General features: G+C 39.8%; 1 protein-coding gene across 5 annotated transcripts in view; it reads left to right on the forward strand.

Annotated features, from left to right (window-relative positions):
• The window catches only part of LOC137197048 (E3 ubiquitin-protein ligase MARCHF8-like), a 78,482-nt gene that overhangs the window by 43,309 nt on the left and 15,100 nt on the right, over positions 1–20,073 (forward strand). For all 5 annotated transcript variants that reach the window (XM_067610133.1, XM_067610129.1, XM_067610130.1 and 2 more), the window contains 2 exons: positions 9,527–9,577; positions 19,810–19,889. In XM_067610133.1, coding sequence (XP_067466234.1) covers positions 9,527–9,577; positions 19,810–19,889 — 131 coding nt within the window. The remainder of the gene's footprint in view (positions 1–9,526; positions 9,578–19,809; positions 19,890–20,073) is intronic.

A 20,073-nucleotide genomic window follows, 5' to 3' on the forward strand; every position in this document is an offset into this window, starting at 1 on the left:
TTTCACGTGCTCTGGCACCTAACTGCACTTTTAGTGTGAAAGTGCAAAAAGAGAGGCAGCAACTCCTGCAGTGTGCTGCTGCTGTGGTCCTGGTGGGGAGCATAATTGTTTGCTAATAGATGCATGCAAAACCTGCAGACAAACATACAAGGCCTCGGTGACAGAGTGATCTGATATAAATATATCCCCCCCCCCCCATCTCGGTCCATGGCTTAGCATATCACATCATCGACTGATGCACCAAATCACAGAGCTTTGTGTCAAATCTGCAGCTGGGGGGGAGGGTGGGGTGGGGAGATTAATGTAGTCACATGTCATTGCAGGGCTTAAAACCTGTTGTAGAGGGGAGGAAGGTATAGAAAGAGAAATAAGGAAGAAGAGAGAAGAAAGATGAGATGAGGACAGTGACAGAGGGTACTGTGCTCACAGGTGTTTTGGAGTTTATGATGTGGTTTTCCTGCAACACTAAGATGGTTGCAATCATAAGTTGGGTACTCTGCAACAGTCTTCATCTGCTGCTTCTTGTTTTCCTTGGAAAGAGCCCCTGAGCGTGGTTTTAACATTCGACAGTGCCGAGAACTGAGTGCTCAGTTAGTATTCAGCATGCTGGATGCTGAAATGAAATAAAAAGAGGAGGGGGAGAGAGAGAAACTTGTTTCAAATGTTCCTACACTTCAGATAGTGTTTTCATATTCCCAGTGGGGGTCAGAGCTAATGCTTCTCTAAGCAGCTGCTTAGTGCTGGTAGCTATAAAGAAGCTGTTCGGTGGGCTTGGGCCTCAAGCTGTTATCGGACGCTGTTTTTAGAGTCAGCGATAGAGACTCTTTTTAACTTTTAAGTTCCACAGAATTTGTAGTTTATACTTCTCCTTTACAATGAGTTATGGTCAACATTTCTCTTTTCTTTGCTCAGTCGACCTTTTGGTTTCTGTTAGCATTTCTTTGTTTCTGCGGTTGTGTGATTGAGGGATTATATCACAAGGGGACTGAGGGTTCACACACTAACACAGCTAATTAGGAGGCACTGCGCTAAACTAATTATCTGTAGCTTGACTTCTTCACACAAGTCATAAATAATGACTCGTGTCTTGTGGAAGAGTACGACCTGCAGTACAGCTAATGAGGAAATGCGGTTTCACTGCAGAGTCACAAAAAACTTCACCATATCTTTGGATGTCTTGCTTTCTTTATAGAGCAATCACCCCCTGCTGCTACTTTGTCATATTTCACTTTTCCTTCATCTTCTCCCCCTAGGACCGATCTCTGGTACTTTCTTTGTCAGATCTGCTTCTCACTGTAGTTCTCATGACTGTTACTGTGAGACTCGATGAGACTCTACAATACTGCCATATAGTCTTGTCGGATCATTCTGCGCTGAATGTAATGGTCACTGTCTCTCCTCTACCATATCCTGTTTGGACATACTGATGTAATTATTCCCGAGATGAAGAGAGATGAACGACGGATAGAGCAGGAGGATGAGGATGAGTAGGGGGAAACCGCAAGCTCACATCCTGCTGATGAGAGCGCAGACAGACGTTCTCATCCATGCACAAACACATGCAAAAGCAGAAACACACAGTCTGGTGGTGTTTCCTGCAGTCTCACTTTACAGGCTTCCTCAGTTTGATGTGGTTTTACGATGCAGTTACACACACACACACAGATGCCGCGGGCTGACACTGTGGTGCTGTAGTTTTGCTGAGCTATGGCCTTGTTTTGTTTAGCCTCTGTTGTGTAAAGGAAAGAATATACCCTCAAATAAGACTCATTGCCATGCGAGACAAATGATTAAACTGCTTTGTAGGAAACTAGAATGTCAAATAGGTGGTTTTTCTGTTTTTCCCTCTAAATTGCATGACCTCTCTGTATAGCATGATGTCCATCTCCTTTTTCCCCCAGACACAGTTATCCCAGCTCTGGTTAGAAGTCTGCGGTCAGCCGAGCTCTCCACCGATTGTTGTTACTGTGCATAGTTGAGATTTCTCATCTGGTTCTGCTCTCCTGCCCAGCTGCCCCCTCGCATTTCCTCCTTAAGTGGCTGCCGGACATTGACAGGGACAGGAAACCACATAAGGGCCAACTTCCTTTCCTGATGGCCCTCGTTTGATATTACTTTTGCTGCAGGGACGCGACCATGACCTCTCAGCAAGGAGGGGCCAGTCAATACGTTGTTTACTCAAATGAATGTAATAGTGTGCATGTTTGTGCATGTCAGCTGTATTTTCAGGCTATGGGTGTGCGTTTATAATGGCCTATTTGACATTGCTGGTATTTGATTTATGTGATTGGAGAGAGATGTCTCTTTGGAGCCGAGGCTACACAGAGGAATCTCAGTTATCTCCGTCTGGGAAGGAAATCTTGTGTCGGCTTATCTGCAGCAACTTGTGCGTTTAAAAAAAACACAGGCCTCATTTTAGATCTGCGTTTGGCAGAATGATCAGCCCTAAGCAGATCATATTATGCTTATGCCGTTTATGTCAGGGAAAGCTATTCAGATGTAAACACTGCCCTGTGCAGTCTGCCACAGGCTAAACCCACTGTTTCTGTTGTCATACCTGCAGATCCATAAGCTTTCCTGTTTCACCTGTCAGTCCGATGTCTGTTTGTCTTTAGCTTTATTGTTATTTCACTGGAAACAAAGTGGGGTTATGGTGGTCTGCTTTAGTGTGTTATTGTCGGCTTAGAAGTCATTTTCATAACCGTTGTTATCACAATGCTCATTTAAAAGTGACATTCACGTCTGGAATTAAAGATGCATGCGTGCGTGTGCTGAGAGCATCCATGCATATGTTTGTGTTTTACTGACACCAGACCACGTAAAATGCTGCAAGCGGTCTGAAAGTGAAATCTGCCGTGCAATGTAAAGCCTTTTAATGGTTTCATGCCAAGTGAAAGCTGACATGATGTCGACTCTGCCTTCATCTGCTTAACAATTTTAGAACGCACACTTCTCTCACAGCACCAAAAGTATTCAATATAAAGTTCTCTGCACCATGTAAGTTGCTTCAGAACATGATAATGTTTTGAGTATGCAACATACAGGGAGACTTCAGTCTCAACTGTGCATATAAATAAATATATGAATTTCATGAGTTTGGGGAATGTAATATTTCATTCATGGCTGTGTCAGATGATGATTCTTCTTGCTATTAACATACATTTTAATGAATACTGTTCATCAGTTTTTGTGTTTTTCAATACCTCTATATCCAGTTTTTTGTGTTTTTATATCTTTTTTTTAACCTTTTAAAACCCTTTTGGGGTTTGTCCGCCTATATAAAACAATTAGAGTTTGTGATAATAATAATAATGTTTCAATGATTTATCACACTGCCAGACTGGTTTAAACGCAGGAAGACATACAGTATTTCTAAGGTTTCAGTTGTCTACTGTAACATGCACTGACAGAAAATACGAGTCTAATCTGTTGATACATGCATTACATGTTCATATTCAAATAAGCTTTCCAGTACTAGCAGTACCTGAATGTTGTACTTAGTGTTTTCCTCAGTGGTAAAAACTTATATGCACAAGGAAAGGATAAACACACCGACCAGCCCTCGTGGCTGTTTAAGCTGACAAAGACAGAGGTGAAGGTGAAGCTGCTTGTCATTGAACTGTGATGATTAGGAAATTATACAGCTTCTGTTGAAAGGAAAAGTTCAACAGCTTGCAGAGGTCACTTAGACATGTAATGAATTTACAGAGAAAGAACAAGATGGGGAAAGAGCGATGTGGAAAGCTGATTCCAATAAACCTCACTCACACACACACGCACACACGCACACAGATATCCCTCTCTGTCCATTAATTGAACTGATTTAATTCCTTCGACACTCACCTCATTACAACTGTCTGATAGCCATCATTCATTTGGCTTCTCTGTCACTTACTTTATGTTTCGCCCTCCGTCTCTTTTTCCTACCATCTCTGGGGTCACTCCCTCCACGCCTTGTTACGATGTCAGGGATATGTAACAAGAGATGATGGACTGTATTCTTTGGCCCTTTTTCAACAGAGTAACTGCCACATAAAACAAACCTCCTTCAGTGTTTGGGACACACAGCAAGTTGCTGCTTATTGTTGGAATATATCTCAGAAAGGGGCCAACTAATGTCCCTAAACATGTTTTAGAGTTCAGTAGAAATCCGTTTTGCATTCACTGTATATACAGCTTTTGCTGAACGCAGAAAAATTATTAGTTTATATTTGAGGCCATTTGCCAAGGCGTTTGTTAAAATACCCTTCATAGCCCTGAATCAATATTCATGTTTCAAACTGTCCTTGGCCAGGCTCTTTTATGACTCCTGGCATGCTGAATGAAGATGCTTTCACAGATCCCACCAATAACTGGTCCAAAAGAGCAGTTTTCTCACTCTATGTGGTTGCATTAACCCCTGAAACACAGGTTGTTTTGTTATTAGAGTGGATTGTGAAGCTGGAGTGGCTCTGAGGCAGAGGAAGATTTAGTTGTTTGTTGATTATGTCTCTGCTGTGACTTGAAGGAAGTTGATGCTTTTCCTTTTCCAAAGCCTGCAGCTTGAAGCAAGTTGTAAAACCATTTAGAAATAGAAACATAAAATACTGCAAGTGATCTCTAGGCGAAAGAAATGTTCTGCTTGCTGCATCACGTTGCCTCCAATGATGAGATCTGATAATCTGTTGATTTTCCACTGATAATTCCTCTCAGCTACAAGACTTGGTGAGTTGTACCTAAGCTGCACTAGTGCTGCTTCTTCACAGATGGAAAAACAAAGTATTTTGCCGTTACTATTTCTATGAGTGTCACAATCACTATCACTCTCTCCACTGGAGAGCAGATGCAGCGAGTCCAGGCAAGTTCTCTGAGGGATGTTGAAAAAACATTCTGGGAAATGAAGAGGAGTCAAAATGGATTAAGGGTGTTGGGGAAAATAGATACAACAACAACAAAAACACTTCAAAAGTAAGCACAAAAGCATCTTGAATGTGTGTACATGCATACATAACAGACTGATAATCAAACACAAAAGTATTGAAGGGCAGATTCATTTTTGTCCAGCTCACATGACACTCGATAAACCTGTCCTCACCCTGTCTGTTCATTTTCAAATTGTCTAGATCTCTCATGATAAAAACAAAGAAGGTGAAAGGTTGCAAGCTTTTCTCATTTGAGACTTTGACCTATCGTGTGAAATCCCATTTGAGACTCATTTCATTTCTGTGTTGGGATTGTTGCTGGTAGGCTAGCACAGATGGTGCCGTAACCAGCCTGTCTGACTGTAGGTCTCAGGTTTGTATTCTGAGAAGCTGCTGACCTCAAACACAAACCTGTCTTTATATTCTGCTGTGAGGCTGGTGTGAAATGGTGCAGAAACCCAGAGGAAGCATCTGGTAGCAAGATGTCTCTCGCTAATATGGAATCTGTCAACAAAATAAGAAAGCTTTACCTTTGGCTTTTCATGGCCCTGTTCACAGTTTTAAATCAGGACTACAACCTTATTTCATTAATATTTCATATTTTACTCTATCCTGCATGCATTTACATTTATTGTGGTTAAAGTCGGTGTTTGCATTTATAATCAGATATAATCTATAGATATCATTATATATACAGTAACTTGTCCAAACTGTCATGTAGATCTGATGGACATGCCTAACGATCATTTTCATTCATCATCAAGGATGAATCTGTTGACAGTCTAAACCTATAACAATTAATCGATTAGTCAGTTCATAGAAAATCAATCGGCATCTATCATTTTTTAAGAAAAAATGCCAGAAATTAGCTGGTGTCCACTTCTTTTAATGTTTTTTTTTTTCACCTTGGGCTGTGGGAAACTGTAATGGATATTTCCTGACATTTTATAGCCAAAACGATTAATTGAGAAAATAATTGTTAAATTATTTGATAGTGAAAATAATCAGTTATAATTGCAGCCCTATGACAGTCTTTTCAATTCATCAATTTATCCAAAATGTATTTGTTTAGTCCATGAAAAGTAGAAAGAAGTGGCCATCACGATTAACATGGTATAGCTGGGACCAGCAAATATTTGTCATTTTGCTTGATTAAATGATAAAAAGTGATTAATCAATTATTAAAATTGTTCTGAATTGACTATGAGATTAAAACGGACTGGATAATTTCAGTTCTAGCCTGTATATCACCCAGTATAATCTACAGCCTGTCTTTTTATTTTTGGGGGGCATTTAATGTGTTCATTGGATGGCTGACAGTAGAGATGACAGAAAACGAGTGAAGAGAGTGATGGGGAATGACATGCAACAAAGATCCCCAGCTGAACGAGAACTTTGAACATTGCAGTTCACGGTCAGTGCTTTAACCCTTAGGCCACCATGGCACCCTGCAATCTGTAACATCTTCATCAAAGACGGCACAGATGGTGGATTCGACTCTAACTCTGTAAAAAGTTCTGTTGAGAATAGAAACTTTGTGAGGAATACTCATTTCAAAGAGGCAAAAATTAAATTAAATTCACAACGGTTTTATCTTTTGAGATTCTTGCATAAAAGAGAACTGAGCCCTCCTCCCCTGTGGCCCGAGAACAGAGTGGCAGCCCTGAAAGACACAACGATCCCTCTGAATATGACCTCTCCTCCTCTCCCATACTCCTCCTAAGCTTCCTTTCTTACAGGCTTGAGTCTTCAGAGTCTGGTCTGAAAGTTGTGCTATCAAAGGCTGGGGCTGCTAACAGACCCTCGGAGGAGGTGGAGAGAGACAGACACAGTGAACTGTGAAACCTGAACTCTTTTTTATCAGAATTATGCATGAGTCCAGAGAATAAGGCCTTTTATAGTCTACAGTCATGGTGGCAGTGAAGGTGACTCGCAGACCTTGTAGGTAACACAGTTTGGGAGAGTGGATTTTTAAAGAAATTGGGTTAGAAAGACAGAGAGGAAACATGGTGTTGATCCACTTCCCTTCTCATCCTTCGTCATCCATCTTCAGCTTCTCTTTCTGCACTAATCTCTGCTGTCTATAAAAGTCATTGGTCCATTTGTGGCCTTGTTATTTCCCAGAAACCCTCAGTCCAGGCATATTCGCTTGTTACTGCATATTGGCCAAGAAGGCAGGATTAAGGGCCAGGTTCATCAATTTGTTCTATTCTTTTGCACTGCCAGTTATCCCTGTGTAAAACTGAATTTTTATCCCTGTCGGCAATCTGACAATTGATTTTCTGCACAAATTGCACCCATTGAGAGCTGTATTTACCATTCTGTGACACTGTATTGAAGACATTGAAGAGGTAATGACATGGGGATGGAGGAGGAGAAGTGCTTCATTTTAATCCACCGGTACAGTTTTAGACTTACATCTTGCCTCTCTTTGCAGTTATATCTACAAAGGTACGGGGAGGGGAGATATTTATGTCATCCTTCTATACATGGATGTAGCAGCCACTTTATGACAGCCTCCCAGGGGCCCCAAAAGTCTCTAGTTCCCTGCAAACATCTCCCTCTTATTATCAATTCAGTCTATTATTATCCTTAAAAAACTTATTCTGTTAAAACAAGTGAAAAAATCTCCTACTGCAGAACAATATTTCAAGTTGGTTCCAATAGAAATCGACTTGTTTTAATTATTTTTAGCCATAGCAATGTCAGTCAGTCTGTCACTCTGTCCACACTTGGATCCAGACTGAAATATCTCAACACCTACTCAATGGATTGCAGTGAAATTTTTGATCAGACATTGATAGTCCCGAGAGGATGAAACCAACTGACTTTGGTTATTCTCTGACTTTTACTCCAGTGCCAGCATGTGGTTGATATTTTAGTTTTTTGTGAAATGTCTAGACAATTTTTGGATTGGATTGCACTGAAATTTCAAAATTTATGTTCCTGTCAGGATGAATTTTATAAACATTGATGATGCCTTAACTTTCCATGTAGTGGAACCATCAGGTTAGAATTTCAGTTCATCCAATACTTTGGTTTATGACCAAATATGCAAAACTGATGACATCCCATCAGCTTCAGCTGTACTTTGTGTTTAGTGCTAATTAGCACATTTTCACATGCTATCACGCTAAACTAACATGGTAAGCATTCTACCTGCTAAACATCAGCATGTTTGCATTGTCATGGTGAGCATGTTAGCATGCTGATGTTGGCATTTAGGTCAAAGCACCGCTGTGCCAAAGTGCAACCTAACAGAGCAGCATGCATGGCTGTAGACTCTTATTCTTGTTTAAAAATTAGTTTCTATATCTTGAGTGCATCACTGCACCAGAACTGAGAACATTTGTATTTCATTTTAGGAAATACTTGAAACAAGCTGATTTGTTAAAGTTTATTCACTTACAAAATTAAAAACTTTTTGATAAGAAGGTGAGTGTTGCAGTGTTTGCTGCGTGTCACTTTTGGTCACTTGATTAATTGCAAATTTCTTGATTTCTGACACTTAAGTAGATTATCAACTTTTAAAATTTCTATTATGCTCCCCTAGTGCATATCTGAAATAAGTTAAATCAAATTACCACACACTATTTGACACTATTTGTATTATTCCAGCAGTACTGGTTATTTCTGGGTCTCTGCACATACATTAAAGCTGGTCTACTATGTGCACAATACTTGATGGGAGCTGGGGTGCCACAGGATACATACACAAAGCACTGAAGTTGGGAGGATGTGGAGGTCAATGGAGACCCCAACAGCAGATTTTTGCACCCTAACAGTTTAATCCGTCTGTGCCTCTGTGTGCATATAAAGTTTTAAAAAAAAACTCTCCCCAAAGAGCTGATTTCCCTTTGCAAAGATTGGTTTGTGTCCAAAGTGCCACAGCCCTGTCAAACCCTGTGTGAACTCGGCATTATGTAACTATGATTGATTACTTATTAAGGAACCACGCAAGGCTTGAATAGCAACACTGAATGCAGCACAACACCCCAGTGGCTGTTTATCTGAGTCTCTGCTGAGAACCGAGAACACTGAGTGGGAATCGAGGATCATTACGGGCTCAAAACAGAACTTGACTGTGCTGAACGCTGGAAGTGTTGGCCTGTCTCGCTCCTCGAGTAATGATACAAATATTGTGACACCATTTGATTTGGAGTTTGGAAGGATGTGTTATGTAATCAGCTTGTACTCCTTTCGTCTTGTGCCAGAAGAAGTTGATTTACCAACTTAAGATGCCAAACAGCTGAAGCTTGGGGACCCTTGAGCTGCAGAGAAATGTAGCTTTGCTGTGCTCATTAGAAGGAGACAAACCATCAGTCCTTCCTATGTCCGCTATATCTTCTATCAAGATTTCTTTATATTATATTATACGCACAACTTTATTCCTTTAACCCTGTCTGTTTGAGTTTTCATTCCTACAGTACATTTCCTGAAAATGGCTGCTCTGTTTCAAAAGGACAAATGTGAATTATGTGTTGACGTCAAGCAGCTAGTTCTCGCAAAGCACTATTCATTATAAGTGTGACAGATAGTAATTATGGGGCATATGCCAGTGTGCAGATTGGAGAAAGCTTATGTTTTTTGTTTCTGAATGTTTTTTTTTTCTTCTTCTTTTACAGAATGAAAAGCCTCTGGGTCACTCAGCAAGCAGATCCAGCAATATATCAAAGGTGAGCAAAGCATACACAAATGGGAAAATTTGAATGAATGATGTATGGCTTTCCTCTGCCACAAACAGAGGAAAGAGAGAGAAAATAAAGGCAGGAAGGCGGTGGTGAGCTGTGGAGGAAGGCAGGAGACTCACAGAACAGATAGCCATGCAGTGAAGTGAGCGCAGCTGATAGATAACCTGCCTCTCTGGCATTGCATCGCCCCAATCAGGGCTACTGCTCTGATCAACCTCCAGAGAACAGACGTGTCTTTACACCTCAGCTCCTGCTGTACACACCTCTTCTGTCTGCGACTCTCATCTTTTCTACTTCTTCCCTCTCCTCTCCATCGCTCCTTCAGGCGAAGCTGCGGCCTACATCGAATCTGGCTGTGGGGTTTCAATCCTTGTTCTCCTGAGCCTCTTAGAGGATAAACCCTTTACTTGTGCTAATATACGTCAGGGTCACTTCGTCACCACGAGGCCGCTCTGGCAGTAATGTTTGATGCACGAGGCAGTCGCTCTTTAAACGTGAGCAGGATGGGAGTTATTGCACCCAAGTGACAAATATACCAACAGTCATTTTCAGGGGTACAATTACATTAATGGTTAAACATAAATATTGTATAAGACAATGTACACTGTATGGCATAATAAAACATACACTAACCACTTTACATGAAGCAACACTGGTTGTTTATGGCATCGAATTATTGAATTGAATCCCTGCTTTAAGAGAACTGTGTTTCATTTAGACGACAGACAACAGATGATGAATAATTGGATAGAAAACTAAGGCTGGTTCTCATATGCAGACTGTAGACTTATGTAGTTGACTGTGATGTTGTTTTGCACCTGATCATAGCCAAATCATTTAATATATAGTGTCTAATTCAATATTTAATGTGTAATCTGTAATATACAGAATCTAGACAGAAAATGTGTTTCCAGCTGCACAAAGCACAGCAAAAGCAAAAGCAAATGCAAATTTTGTGGTTTTGCACCCGAGGGCTTGTTTTTGTTTTTATTGGTGCTTTTGCCCATAGTTCTTCTTATTGGTTATAATGAAATTTCACCAGTTATCTGTGAGATCTACACATCACAACTTTAAAACAGTTTCTATAGCAGCGAGCAACATGAGCAGCCCAACAAAAAGATAACGTTTATCTACACCACTGAGATAATACTGAAACCAAAAGAGCACAGATGCGAAATATCCATTACAGTCCAATGTGTCGTAAAATTGTTTGTGCACATTCACAGTAAATACAGTCTGTCATAGTTGAAGGAGTTACACCTGCAGAATCAAGTGTTTTCCGCAGTCAGATTGGGTAATAATTTTAAAGTACACATTTTAAAAAAATGAGAAGATCTGTGAACTCGGTACTCATGTGGTTTTCCTGTGTGGTAAATCTGAGTCTGTGCAAAATATTTTTTTGCACTTTATGACTCAAATCAATTAGCATATCCTCTACATAGAATTCAGACACAGCACTTATATTTCACATTATAATACAGCTGCATAAAGCAAAGCCGATCGTGTTTAAAAGAAAAAAAAAGTGTGTTTTTGCAACTTAGGTCTTGTTTCTCGCAGTACTTTTGGCCCTCGTTTTTATTATCGGATATGATGAAATTTCACCAGTTACTTGTAAGATCTAAACATCATAGCTTTAAAACAGAGTCTGTTTGTGCAGCCCAACAAAGAGACAACAAAACAAATCCCTAGTTTATCTTTTATCTACACTACTGATGTAACAGTGAGACCAAAAGTGCACAGACCTGAATCATCCATTACACTCCAACTGTGTCAAAGTTGAACCAGGAGACACACCTGCAATATCGTATGTTCACAACAGCCAGAATTGGGTAATAATTTTAAAGTGACACTTAAAAAAGTGAGATAATAATCTGTGAACTTGTGCTCATGTGGTTGTCCTGTGATTTAAATCCGAGTCTGTTGCCTTCAGATCTTTGACATTTGGTAGCCGATAGAAATAATGGCTGAAATGATGAAACGGAGACTCCTTTAAGTAAGATCTGCTTCACATTTCAAGAGCCCCGCATGAACAAAAGTACAATTCATCACTGCTTTCCTTTGTAATTCTTTCTAACTCTATTCTGTTTAGTGCCTGTGGAGAAGGCAGCGAGTCTGCAGCTGCTGTGATAGGAGAGTTCGATTGTTTGATGGGGCTTAAAATAGACGAAACTGATCAATTAAAATATGCCCTTTGCAGCTCAGATATCAATATTGCAGATCGACACTTCCCCAGTAGTTTGAGAAATTTAGTCTAGCTTGAACAGTAAGCCTGTACGTACAAAAATATGCAATGGTTATGGTTCCATAGTTCAGAAAAGTCTGTAACCGCATTTCCTTTTCTTCTTCTTGTACTTGCTTTTCTCACACCCACACTCACAATCATACACGAGATGGCCAAGAGATCTAAGTGTCAGGTTTCTCATCTGTAAATGGAGGGGTGGATTTAATTAGTTAGCCGTTTCTGGACACCATGCATTGTCATTGAATGTCCTGCCTAGACCGCCATTCCTCTGACAAATGTGCGTAATGGGGTGACAGACATAAAGTATGAACAAGGCTCTTAAGTTTGACACCTTTAATTAATAATCAGAAGGTCTGCCTGCCAGATGGTGTTTCCTAGTTCCTGCTTCTTACTAAAGGGAAATGCCACTGCCTGGTGAATTTTAAATCAGCATTAATAGTTCTCTGGATGGATGAGACTGATAGGAATCTCAACAGTTAAAGAGAGGTTGGGACTGGAAAGGTCACTAAACCAGTTTGGAAAACCTTAGCGAGAAGTCCTCTAAACTTTTGACAGACTGGAAGCACAAGATTTAACTGTGGATTATTATATGCAGATAATATACTTTTGGTGAAACACAATCTTCCTGAAACCATTTTCCTTGGAAGCGGCTTGAACCAGACTATGGTCTGTCAGACTACAGAGGATGATTTTTATCCATATGTGCAGTGCATTTATAAGTTGCCCCGCTCTCTGCAGTGTTGGCAGGATGAGATGGAAGATTTCCATATTTCCAGCACTGAGTCAAATGTTCCTTTTTTGCTGAAAGAATATAAAATGTAGGTCAAGTTCATGTTGTAAAGCTCCAGACAATGACAGATAAAGGCACTTTGTGGATCACCGTAAAAATGTACAAAACTGCGGTTAATTTACACACGTGCCTTGTCTGTACCAGCTGCCGATGACAGTTGGATTTTGACTGACGCACGAGTAGTTTCTGTCATTTCCACGTGAGCTCCAGCCAGACTCGAATAAATAAGAACGCCAAAAACACACCCTTGCATTGCTTCACATGGCACAGAGTCAAGCTGAATCATATGGACTCGTGTCAGATCAAATCTAAAAGGAATGGGCTCGTATCCAATTGTTGACCTACTTGAAAGATATCTCTCAAGTTAAATAACCTCTGCGTTGGTCCGAGAGGAGTATTTTATAACAACCCCAGCTGGGTACAGCAGCACAGTCTGGATAATTTGTATGCGAGAGCTTAACTGTCCAAAGAATTTGTTCACTCTGTTAAAGCACCTGTGCCAGTTTTTATACAGATAACCTGGCAGATTACTTGTTTTTGCTTTTTAGATTTAGACTTTTTTTTGTGTGTAACCGCTGGTGTTTTCTTTCATCCAACAGTGTTCTCCTTTGTGAGGATGACTCACAAAAACATCTACTTTCGAAGTATCCAGTTACATGTAACACTCCCACTGGAGTACCTGTCATGAGACGCACACACCGGAATCGAGAGATTTATATAATAACAGGAGAACAAGCCACAGCATTTAGCCAAGGGGAAAATTGTTTCATAAAGACGATATTGCCTCCATCAGTGAGCTTGTCACTGTAGAAGATTAAGGTTCATGATCTCAGATATAAATGCATACGTGTATCCAAAGGCAAAAACTCATTATCTTCTGTCTACTCTATATTTGTTTGTTCATTGATTCATTTATTCAGGAAGCGTCTTTCATTGAGCTGTTTACAAAGAAATCGTCTGAATGGTGCTATTGAGGGCAAATAAGCATTTTTCAGTAAATGCCAGAATGGTCAGTGTCGAATATACAGAAGCAGCTCTGAAAACTTTATCTGAGCACAGAGTGTGGGCTGAGGATTGCCCGTTGATTTGGCGTGAGTCAAGTTTCCACTCTGCAAGGTCAGGAGGCTTAGCTGTAGCCGTTTCTCACTTTAGCACAGTGCCAGGGAGTTGTGCGATGCCTCCTACACTGTTTGGGAAGGAATTAAAGTATTACAGTCCCTCATAAAGACACAAAGCAAAGCGACCCACCGCTCAGTGTGCCGTCGCTGATAGTCAGCCAAACATCTGGTGGTGCTCTAAAATTCAAGCTGCTTCAGTTTTGCAGCGTTTGAAGCTCTTTTGCTGCAGTGCACAACCCGAGTCTGTCCTCCAGCTCTCTACAGGACCAGTTCTGCCCCTCTGTTCTGCTTGATGGACCACTTCTGCTGAAGCCAGGCGCTGAGCCAAGCCACTGTTTTGAAGAAGTTAATTGTTAATTTCTTGGAACACATTATAGTTTGTATTGTTTTTCTTTGTTGAATTTCTCAATCTGGCAGCATTGCTCATTTTTACGGGGTTCTGCTGAAGCTGGCCTCGGTCCTTGGAGAACCAGACTTGAATGGTTTCATTATAAAATGCTTTGTATTCATTTTGGAGGAGAATATCATTATTGCGTTGTTGCTGATTTGCCTGCAAGGCTGTAAAATGACACCTATGGAGGATAGGGCAAAATAATATTAATGATGCATTTTTATCTTTGAAGCAGCCTGATTACATTTACAATCACTGCTACAAAGGTGAGTAGGTTGTCAGCCATGTAGGGCTATAACTAATGAATATTTTTATGATAGATCAATCTTCAGGTTATTTTCTCTCACGATTAATCCTTTTTCTCTGAAAAATGTTAGAAAATAGTGAAATATACTCATTATAGTTTCTCAGAGTCCAAGAACTCGACCAACAGTCCAAAACCCGAAGATATACAGTTTAATATCATATATGACAGAGAAAAGCAGCATATTCTCACATTTTTGCTTGAAAGACTGCTTAAAAAATGACAAGATGATTAGTCGATTTATAAAAAATTATTTTCTGATGATCAGTCAATCGATTAATTGAGTAATTATGTCAGCTCTACGGCTATTAAAGAATTCAGACAGGTTTCCAGAGCAAAATGAGACAATAAACAGAGCTTTAAAAAGACCAAATCATCTGTGCCTGAAGAGAAGAAGTGCACTGGTCAGAAAACTATTATCCTCAGCAGTCATGAGCCAGCTGTGTAGCAGTGTTTATCGTCATCAGTTATTGTAATTATGAGTTTCCGATTTCTTGCTCATTTTAATCACGTAATTACAACCGGTAATTTCAGGTTTTTCAGATCCTTCTCCATATTTTGTCTTCCCTGTCGATCTCTAAAGGTCATCTGTCGTGTAATTTTCCTGTCATGTGAGAGTGTTAGTGTTAAATGTTGAATATCTGATCAAGGAACAAACCTTTTATCACAAAACAATTGTTGCACATGAAGCAACAGCCTAATGATGTCAAAATGATACAGAAAGTGAATTCTTCTAAATCTGGTGGTGCCACCCTGAAGTCTATTCAAGAGCTGAAGCTGCAGTACTGACTGCCAGTTTCTACAAGCTGACATGACATCACATTGAAACAGATGAATAGGCATGATTTAAAATAAATGATTGGCCAATCAAATCAACCAGCTTTCCTTCAGACTCCCTTTAACTGCTGCTACCAAATCACACAGATTAAGGCTCTTATGTGCTTGTAGTTTCTCAAAAAAAAAAAGGGAAATTTTAGTATTTGATTTCTGTGCCTCAGAGTAGCTCATGAAAAACTGTATCTTTAGTTCACAGTGGATTTTCTGCACTTCTTGTCAGAAGGCGAGATTAGGTCTGTGATTGAATTTTGCAGAGTTTTGCTCCTGCTTCCTACTTATTGTGATTATACACTTTGCCGGGGTATAATCATAGTAACTAGCCTTTTCTCTTGAGCCATCTACTCCCTCCGTTTGCTAGATTTGGAAAAATTCAAGTATCTTGCAACTGGTAATAGAGTTCAAATATCCTTTAGCCATGATGCAGTTGCACTGAAATGCTTGCTGCTCAAATGTATTATGAGAAGAATTATCAGGAGATATACATTATCAGCACAACTTATGAGTGGTTAGTTTGGTTGTATCAGTGTATGACAGTATGTTACTGGTGTTTTAAAATTCATAGCTCACTTTTGAGCTATGCATTATGCAGTGTGACCTTGTGAGAGCCTGGCAGAAGCTTACAGTGAAAGGATGAGAGCTAAAAAAATGAACTGCAATAGTAGTAAAATAGAATTTGCTAATTAAAAATTGAATTTATTGAACATTTGCACAGGGTGGTTGTATAATGTTAATGTATCTCAGCAGTAATACCACTTGGCTCAGTGATTAACCTGACACACTTTTTCATCTTTTATGTTTGACAAAACAATCTCGACTCAAGGTCCACTTACTAGCTTTCAGCCTTACGACGTGGTGTGATGCTTCATCCTCAGAGGCAGTTCTGTCAGTTGCGATGCCGATAGATCTGCTGACATGTGAACTCAAGTGGCTGTTAAGTCATCTGTAGCACTTTGAGGACTTGTCGTCGTATGTAAGCGTAAACATGAAGCGTTAAAGGAATAGTGCAACTTTTTGGGAAATACACTATTGTTTGATGAGAAGATTGAAACCACTCTCATATGTGAGAGTGGTATAAGACTAAAGACTAAAGAGAGACTAACATTATTATTCGATTATCAAAATAGTTTATTGTTAATAACTGATTAATTTGCTGGTGATCAACTGCATCTCTATATTCCTTTAAAGTTCATGTTTATGGGTCACCCTGGTAGCTTACTGGTAAAGATGCAAACATCTGCAACATCCATGTTACAAGTCATACCCATCTATTAACCCACATTTCCTGTCTTTCTGCACTTTCAGCTGTCAAATAAAGGCAAAACTGCCCAAAAATAATAATTTTAAGAAAAAAAAGTTCATGCTTAACCTTGGAAACAGTAATTTAACAAAACAACGTTCTGTTATTTTTCTTTTAATACAAAAGCATTAAAATTCAGATTTTAGAAAGTGACATTCGTGAGAATAATTGGACCCTGAGTTGGGATGGGTTTTGTACGATTTGTGATATCAACAAAGATCTTTTATGTTGCTTTTCTATTGGTATCCTGTCAATATCCAGTTCACTTGCATGGTCTGTTCAGGAACATCTCCCGCTTCATTGAAGCTTCTCACCGGGTGGCAGTGATTTGTTGTTCCTGCAGTTCAAAGGTTATTCTCTCAATTGCCTATAAGGCAAGAAAATGAGAGCTGTATTTCTCTCTAGGTAGATATCACCTTGGTAAAAGAACAATTGATGCAGAGGTAATTGCAGATGTGAGAAAACAGGTCTTAGAGGAATAAGAGGAGAAAGAAAGGGTGTAGCAAGTGGAGAAGAGGATAATTTATGCTTGTGTGTGTGTGTGTGTGTGTGTGTGTGTGTGTGGATGGGTGGGTGCTGAAGGAGAGAGGTTAAATAAGTAGTTATGATAATGAATTGGGAGATTGTTTCATCAAGCACAGTAAACAGGTGTTCATTACACTGAGAGTAATATGTGAGGCTGGATTATATCTAATTACAACAGAGCAAAAGAACCACAACTGAATGGACAAACTTGAGAGTAAGTAAGCTGCTTTTCACAGTTTACAGTTTCATAAGTAAAAGGTGACAAGTGTTAAAACTGCCTGCCACAATTCTTCAGTAATTGCCCGCAGTGTTTTGGTTATCCATTAAGTGCAGACACTCATTTACTCATCAAAGGTCCTCGTTACGAGAGGGGCTGTTATGTGAGAGCAGATGTTTAATAGTACTCTGATGGAGGATGGAGGAAGCAAAAGAGAAGAGAGTGTCACACAGGGCGTTATGAAGTTAATCATTACTATCTTGACTTTTTTATCACCTTGTTAAACTCTCAGATGCTGCTTAACGCACATGAGGTGACGAAATGAATGATTAACAGATGCAAAGTGGCACTGGAACGTTATGTTTACACAGCTACAATCAAATAAGGGATAAAGATACCATCCAGGGCAGTCAATCTACTTTTTTTTTATCAGTTGACATTTAGAGCTCAGTCACACAATGTTTTAGCTAAACATGCAGTACTGTGGAAAAGTTTTAGATGTTGAGATTCGTATCCATCACGCAAAACCATCAAGGAGGCATCTGATTGGTCCCAATCTGCAGGATGACAATGACCCCAAACATACAGCCAGAGTCATAAATAACTATCTTCAGCAACAAGAACAAGGAGTCCTGCAACAGATGATGCTGTTTTAAAGGCAAAGCGTGGTAACATATTGATTTCATTTAGGTTTCTTCTGTTTACTGAACTTTGTATGAAGTTAAATGATAAATAAAAACTATTCATGACATTTAAAGCATTCTCGCTTCACTTTTAGTGTCTAAAACTACACAGGACTTTGTCATCGGTTTCTTGTTTTTAGTCATTGTTGAAGTTTAGACCTGAAGCAGCATGTTCTACCTATGTAGTTAAATATAGCTAACAGCTGCATAATAATCACACTTTTCCGCTTTGATCGGATCTTTTCGTCTTTCACTCACTTCTCAGAGCTGTCTGTTCGTTTTACATTTAGTCCCGACTCCTGCAGAAGCCCCAAACAAGAATCTTTTAATGTGAGCTTTTTCAGAACAGGAAATAAAAAGATTTGGTGGAAACTGCAACCTTGGATGCACTATTTAAAGAGAAAGAAACAGAGACAGAACAGCATGTTTGTTTCTTTGTGTGCAAGTGGAAAAAAAAAAGAAGTTAAAGAGAAGCTGTGCTGTTCATGGACCTACAGAAAAACAGGCTGAAGGGCGTAGCTGGACATTGAATTCTGTATTGATTAGTGTCAGACCATGAGCTATAAATTCTCCCTTAGTTAGAAATGAAATCAATAGGTAATTAGTTTCTTGTTGAAATTACCAGGCCCCCCCCCGTGTCTTTATGTTAGTAACCCAAACACTATCGGATCACATTCTTTACTATCCCTACCCAATCTTTATGCTGTCTAGGACACTGGGTGCTTCATTGAAGGGCTAAAAGTTTAGGAAATACACTTAAAACCCTGGTTTTCATTAGCTTTACTGTCTTGTCCAAATGTCTGTCAAAAACTTCCTGGATGCTTGTCGTTACTATGATTTTTTTAGTGAGTTTTTCAGTTTTTTTTTTATGTGTTAAGCTTTAGAGGTGCTGGTTTTTTAACTTTAGACAGAGCCAAGCTAGCCGTTTCCTGCTGTTTCCAGTCTTTATGCTAGGCTAAGATAACTGGCTGTAGCCTCATATTTAGCATAGTAAAATACACGGTTTAGATAATCCAGCTAATATAGCTAAACTGCTTGTTTAGAACCTGTCTGATTGTCTGACTGCTTGTGTTTCTTGCCTCGTCAGACTTTTTTGTATCAATTTGTCATGTTCCCAGATGTCAGCAGTTACTTTTTAGGTAAAATGTTATCATAAGTATTAGAAGTGATGGCCAAAACTACAGAAATTAAACCCATGCTGTAATAAACCAAAATCTTCCCTTAAAATCCAGACCATTTTAAGTTATTCTCACCATGTTTGTGTAAAATAAATATTGATGAAAGCTACAGTAGATAATACAGAAGGTATTTTTTTATTATATCAGCCCCTCCAGGAGCATCTGTTTCAAAAATTTTCCGTGGAGGCTGAAGACGTCTGCAGCCCTGAGTCTTCCCGCTGTGCCTCTCACTGCGCGTCATTCTTCATTACTCTGTCTCTGTCTCGCAGTCTGTCTCCTCTGCTCTTCACCCTTCGCCGCCTCGTGTGTTGCCTGCTCCATGACGCACCAACACAGATTTTGCCTGGCATTACGTTAATCAGATAGATTAACTGCCAGTATTGTGTTTTTCCTTTGTATCATCCCGTGCATCAGTGCATGACGTGCTGTCACTCCTTTTCCGTAAAGATCAGATTCAGGAGCCGACAGCGGCAAGAGTTTGATAATTCTCACCACAACACAGGCAGCGCAGGAAATATGATTTGGTCTTAGTTGTTGAATAATACAATAGTTGTTTTACCTTAGGGTTTAAGATGTCTCATGATTGTATTTTCTGACCTAAGCTGCTTTTTTTTCTTTCTTTTTTTGCTTCTCAGGCGGGAAGCCCAACTTCAGTCAATGCTCCATGCAGCTTCTCAAGGACGTCCGTGTCTCCTTCCAGCCAGGACATCTGCAGGTACAACCCACCTCAACCTCTCTTCATTCTTACTGCCAGTGCTGTCATTTATGTGTATCTATTTATCAGCCCATTACTGGTGAGCCTTGTCAGTGAGCAATGTTGGGTTACCCATCACAGTGTGCAATGCAGTGTTACTTTGTGGTGTAGTGCTGTAAAATGGGTTTTATAGTAACATGGGTCA

This window comes from Thunnus thynnus, chromosome 14 (genome assembly GCF_963924715.1).
Source record: "Thunnus thynnus chromosome 14, fThuThy2.1, whole genome shotgun sequence".
Taxonomy (NCBI): Eukaryota; Metazoa; Chordata; class Actinopteri; order Scombriformes; family Scombridae; genus Thunnus; species Thunnus thynnus.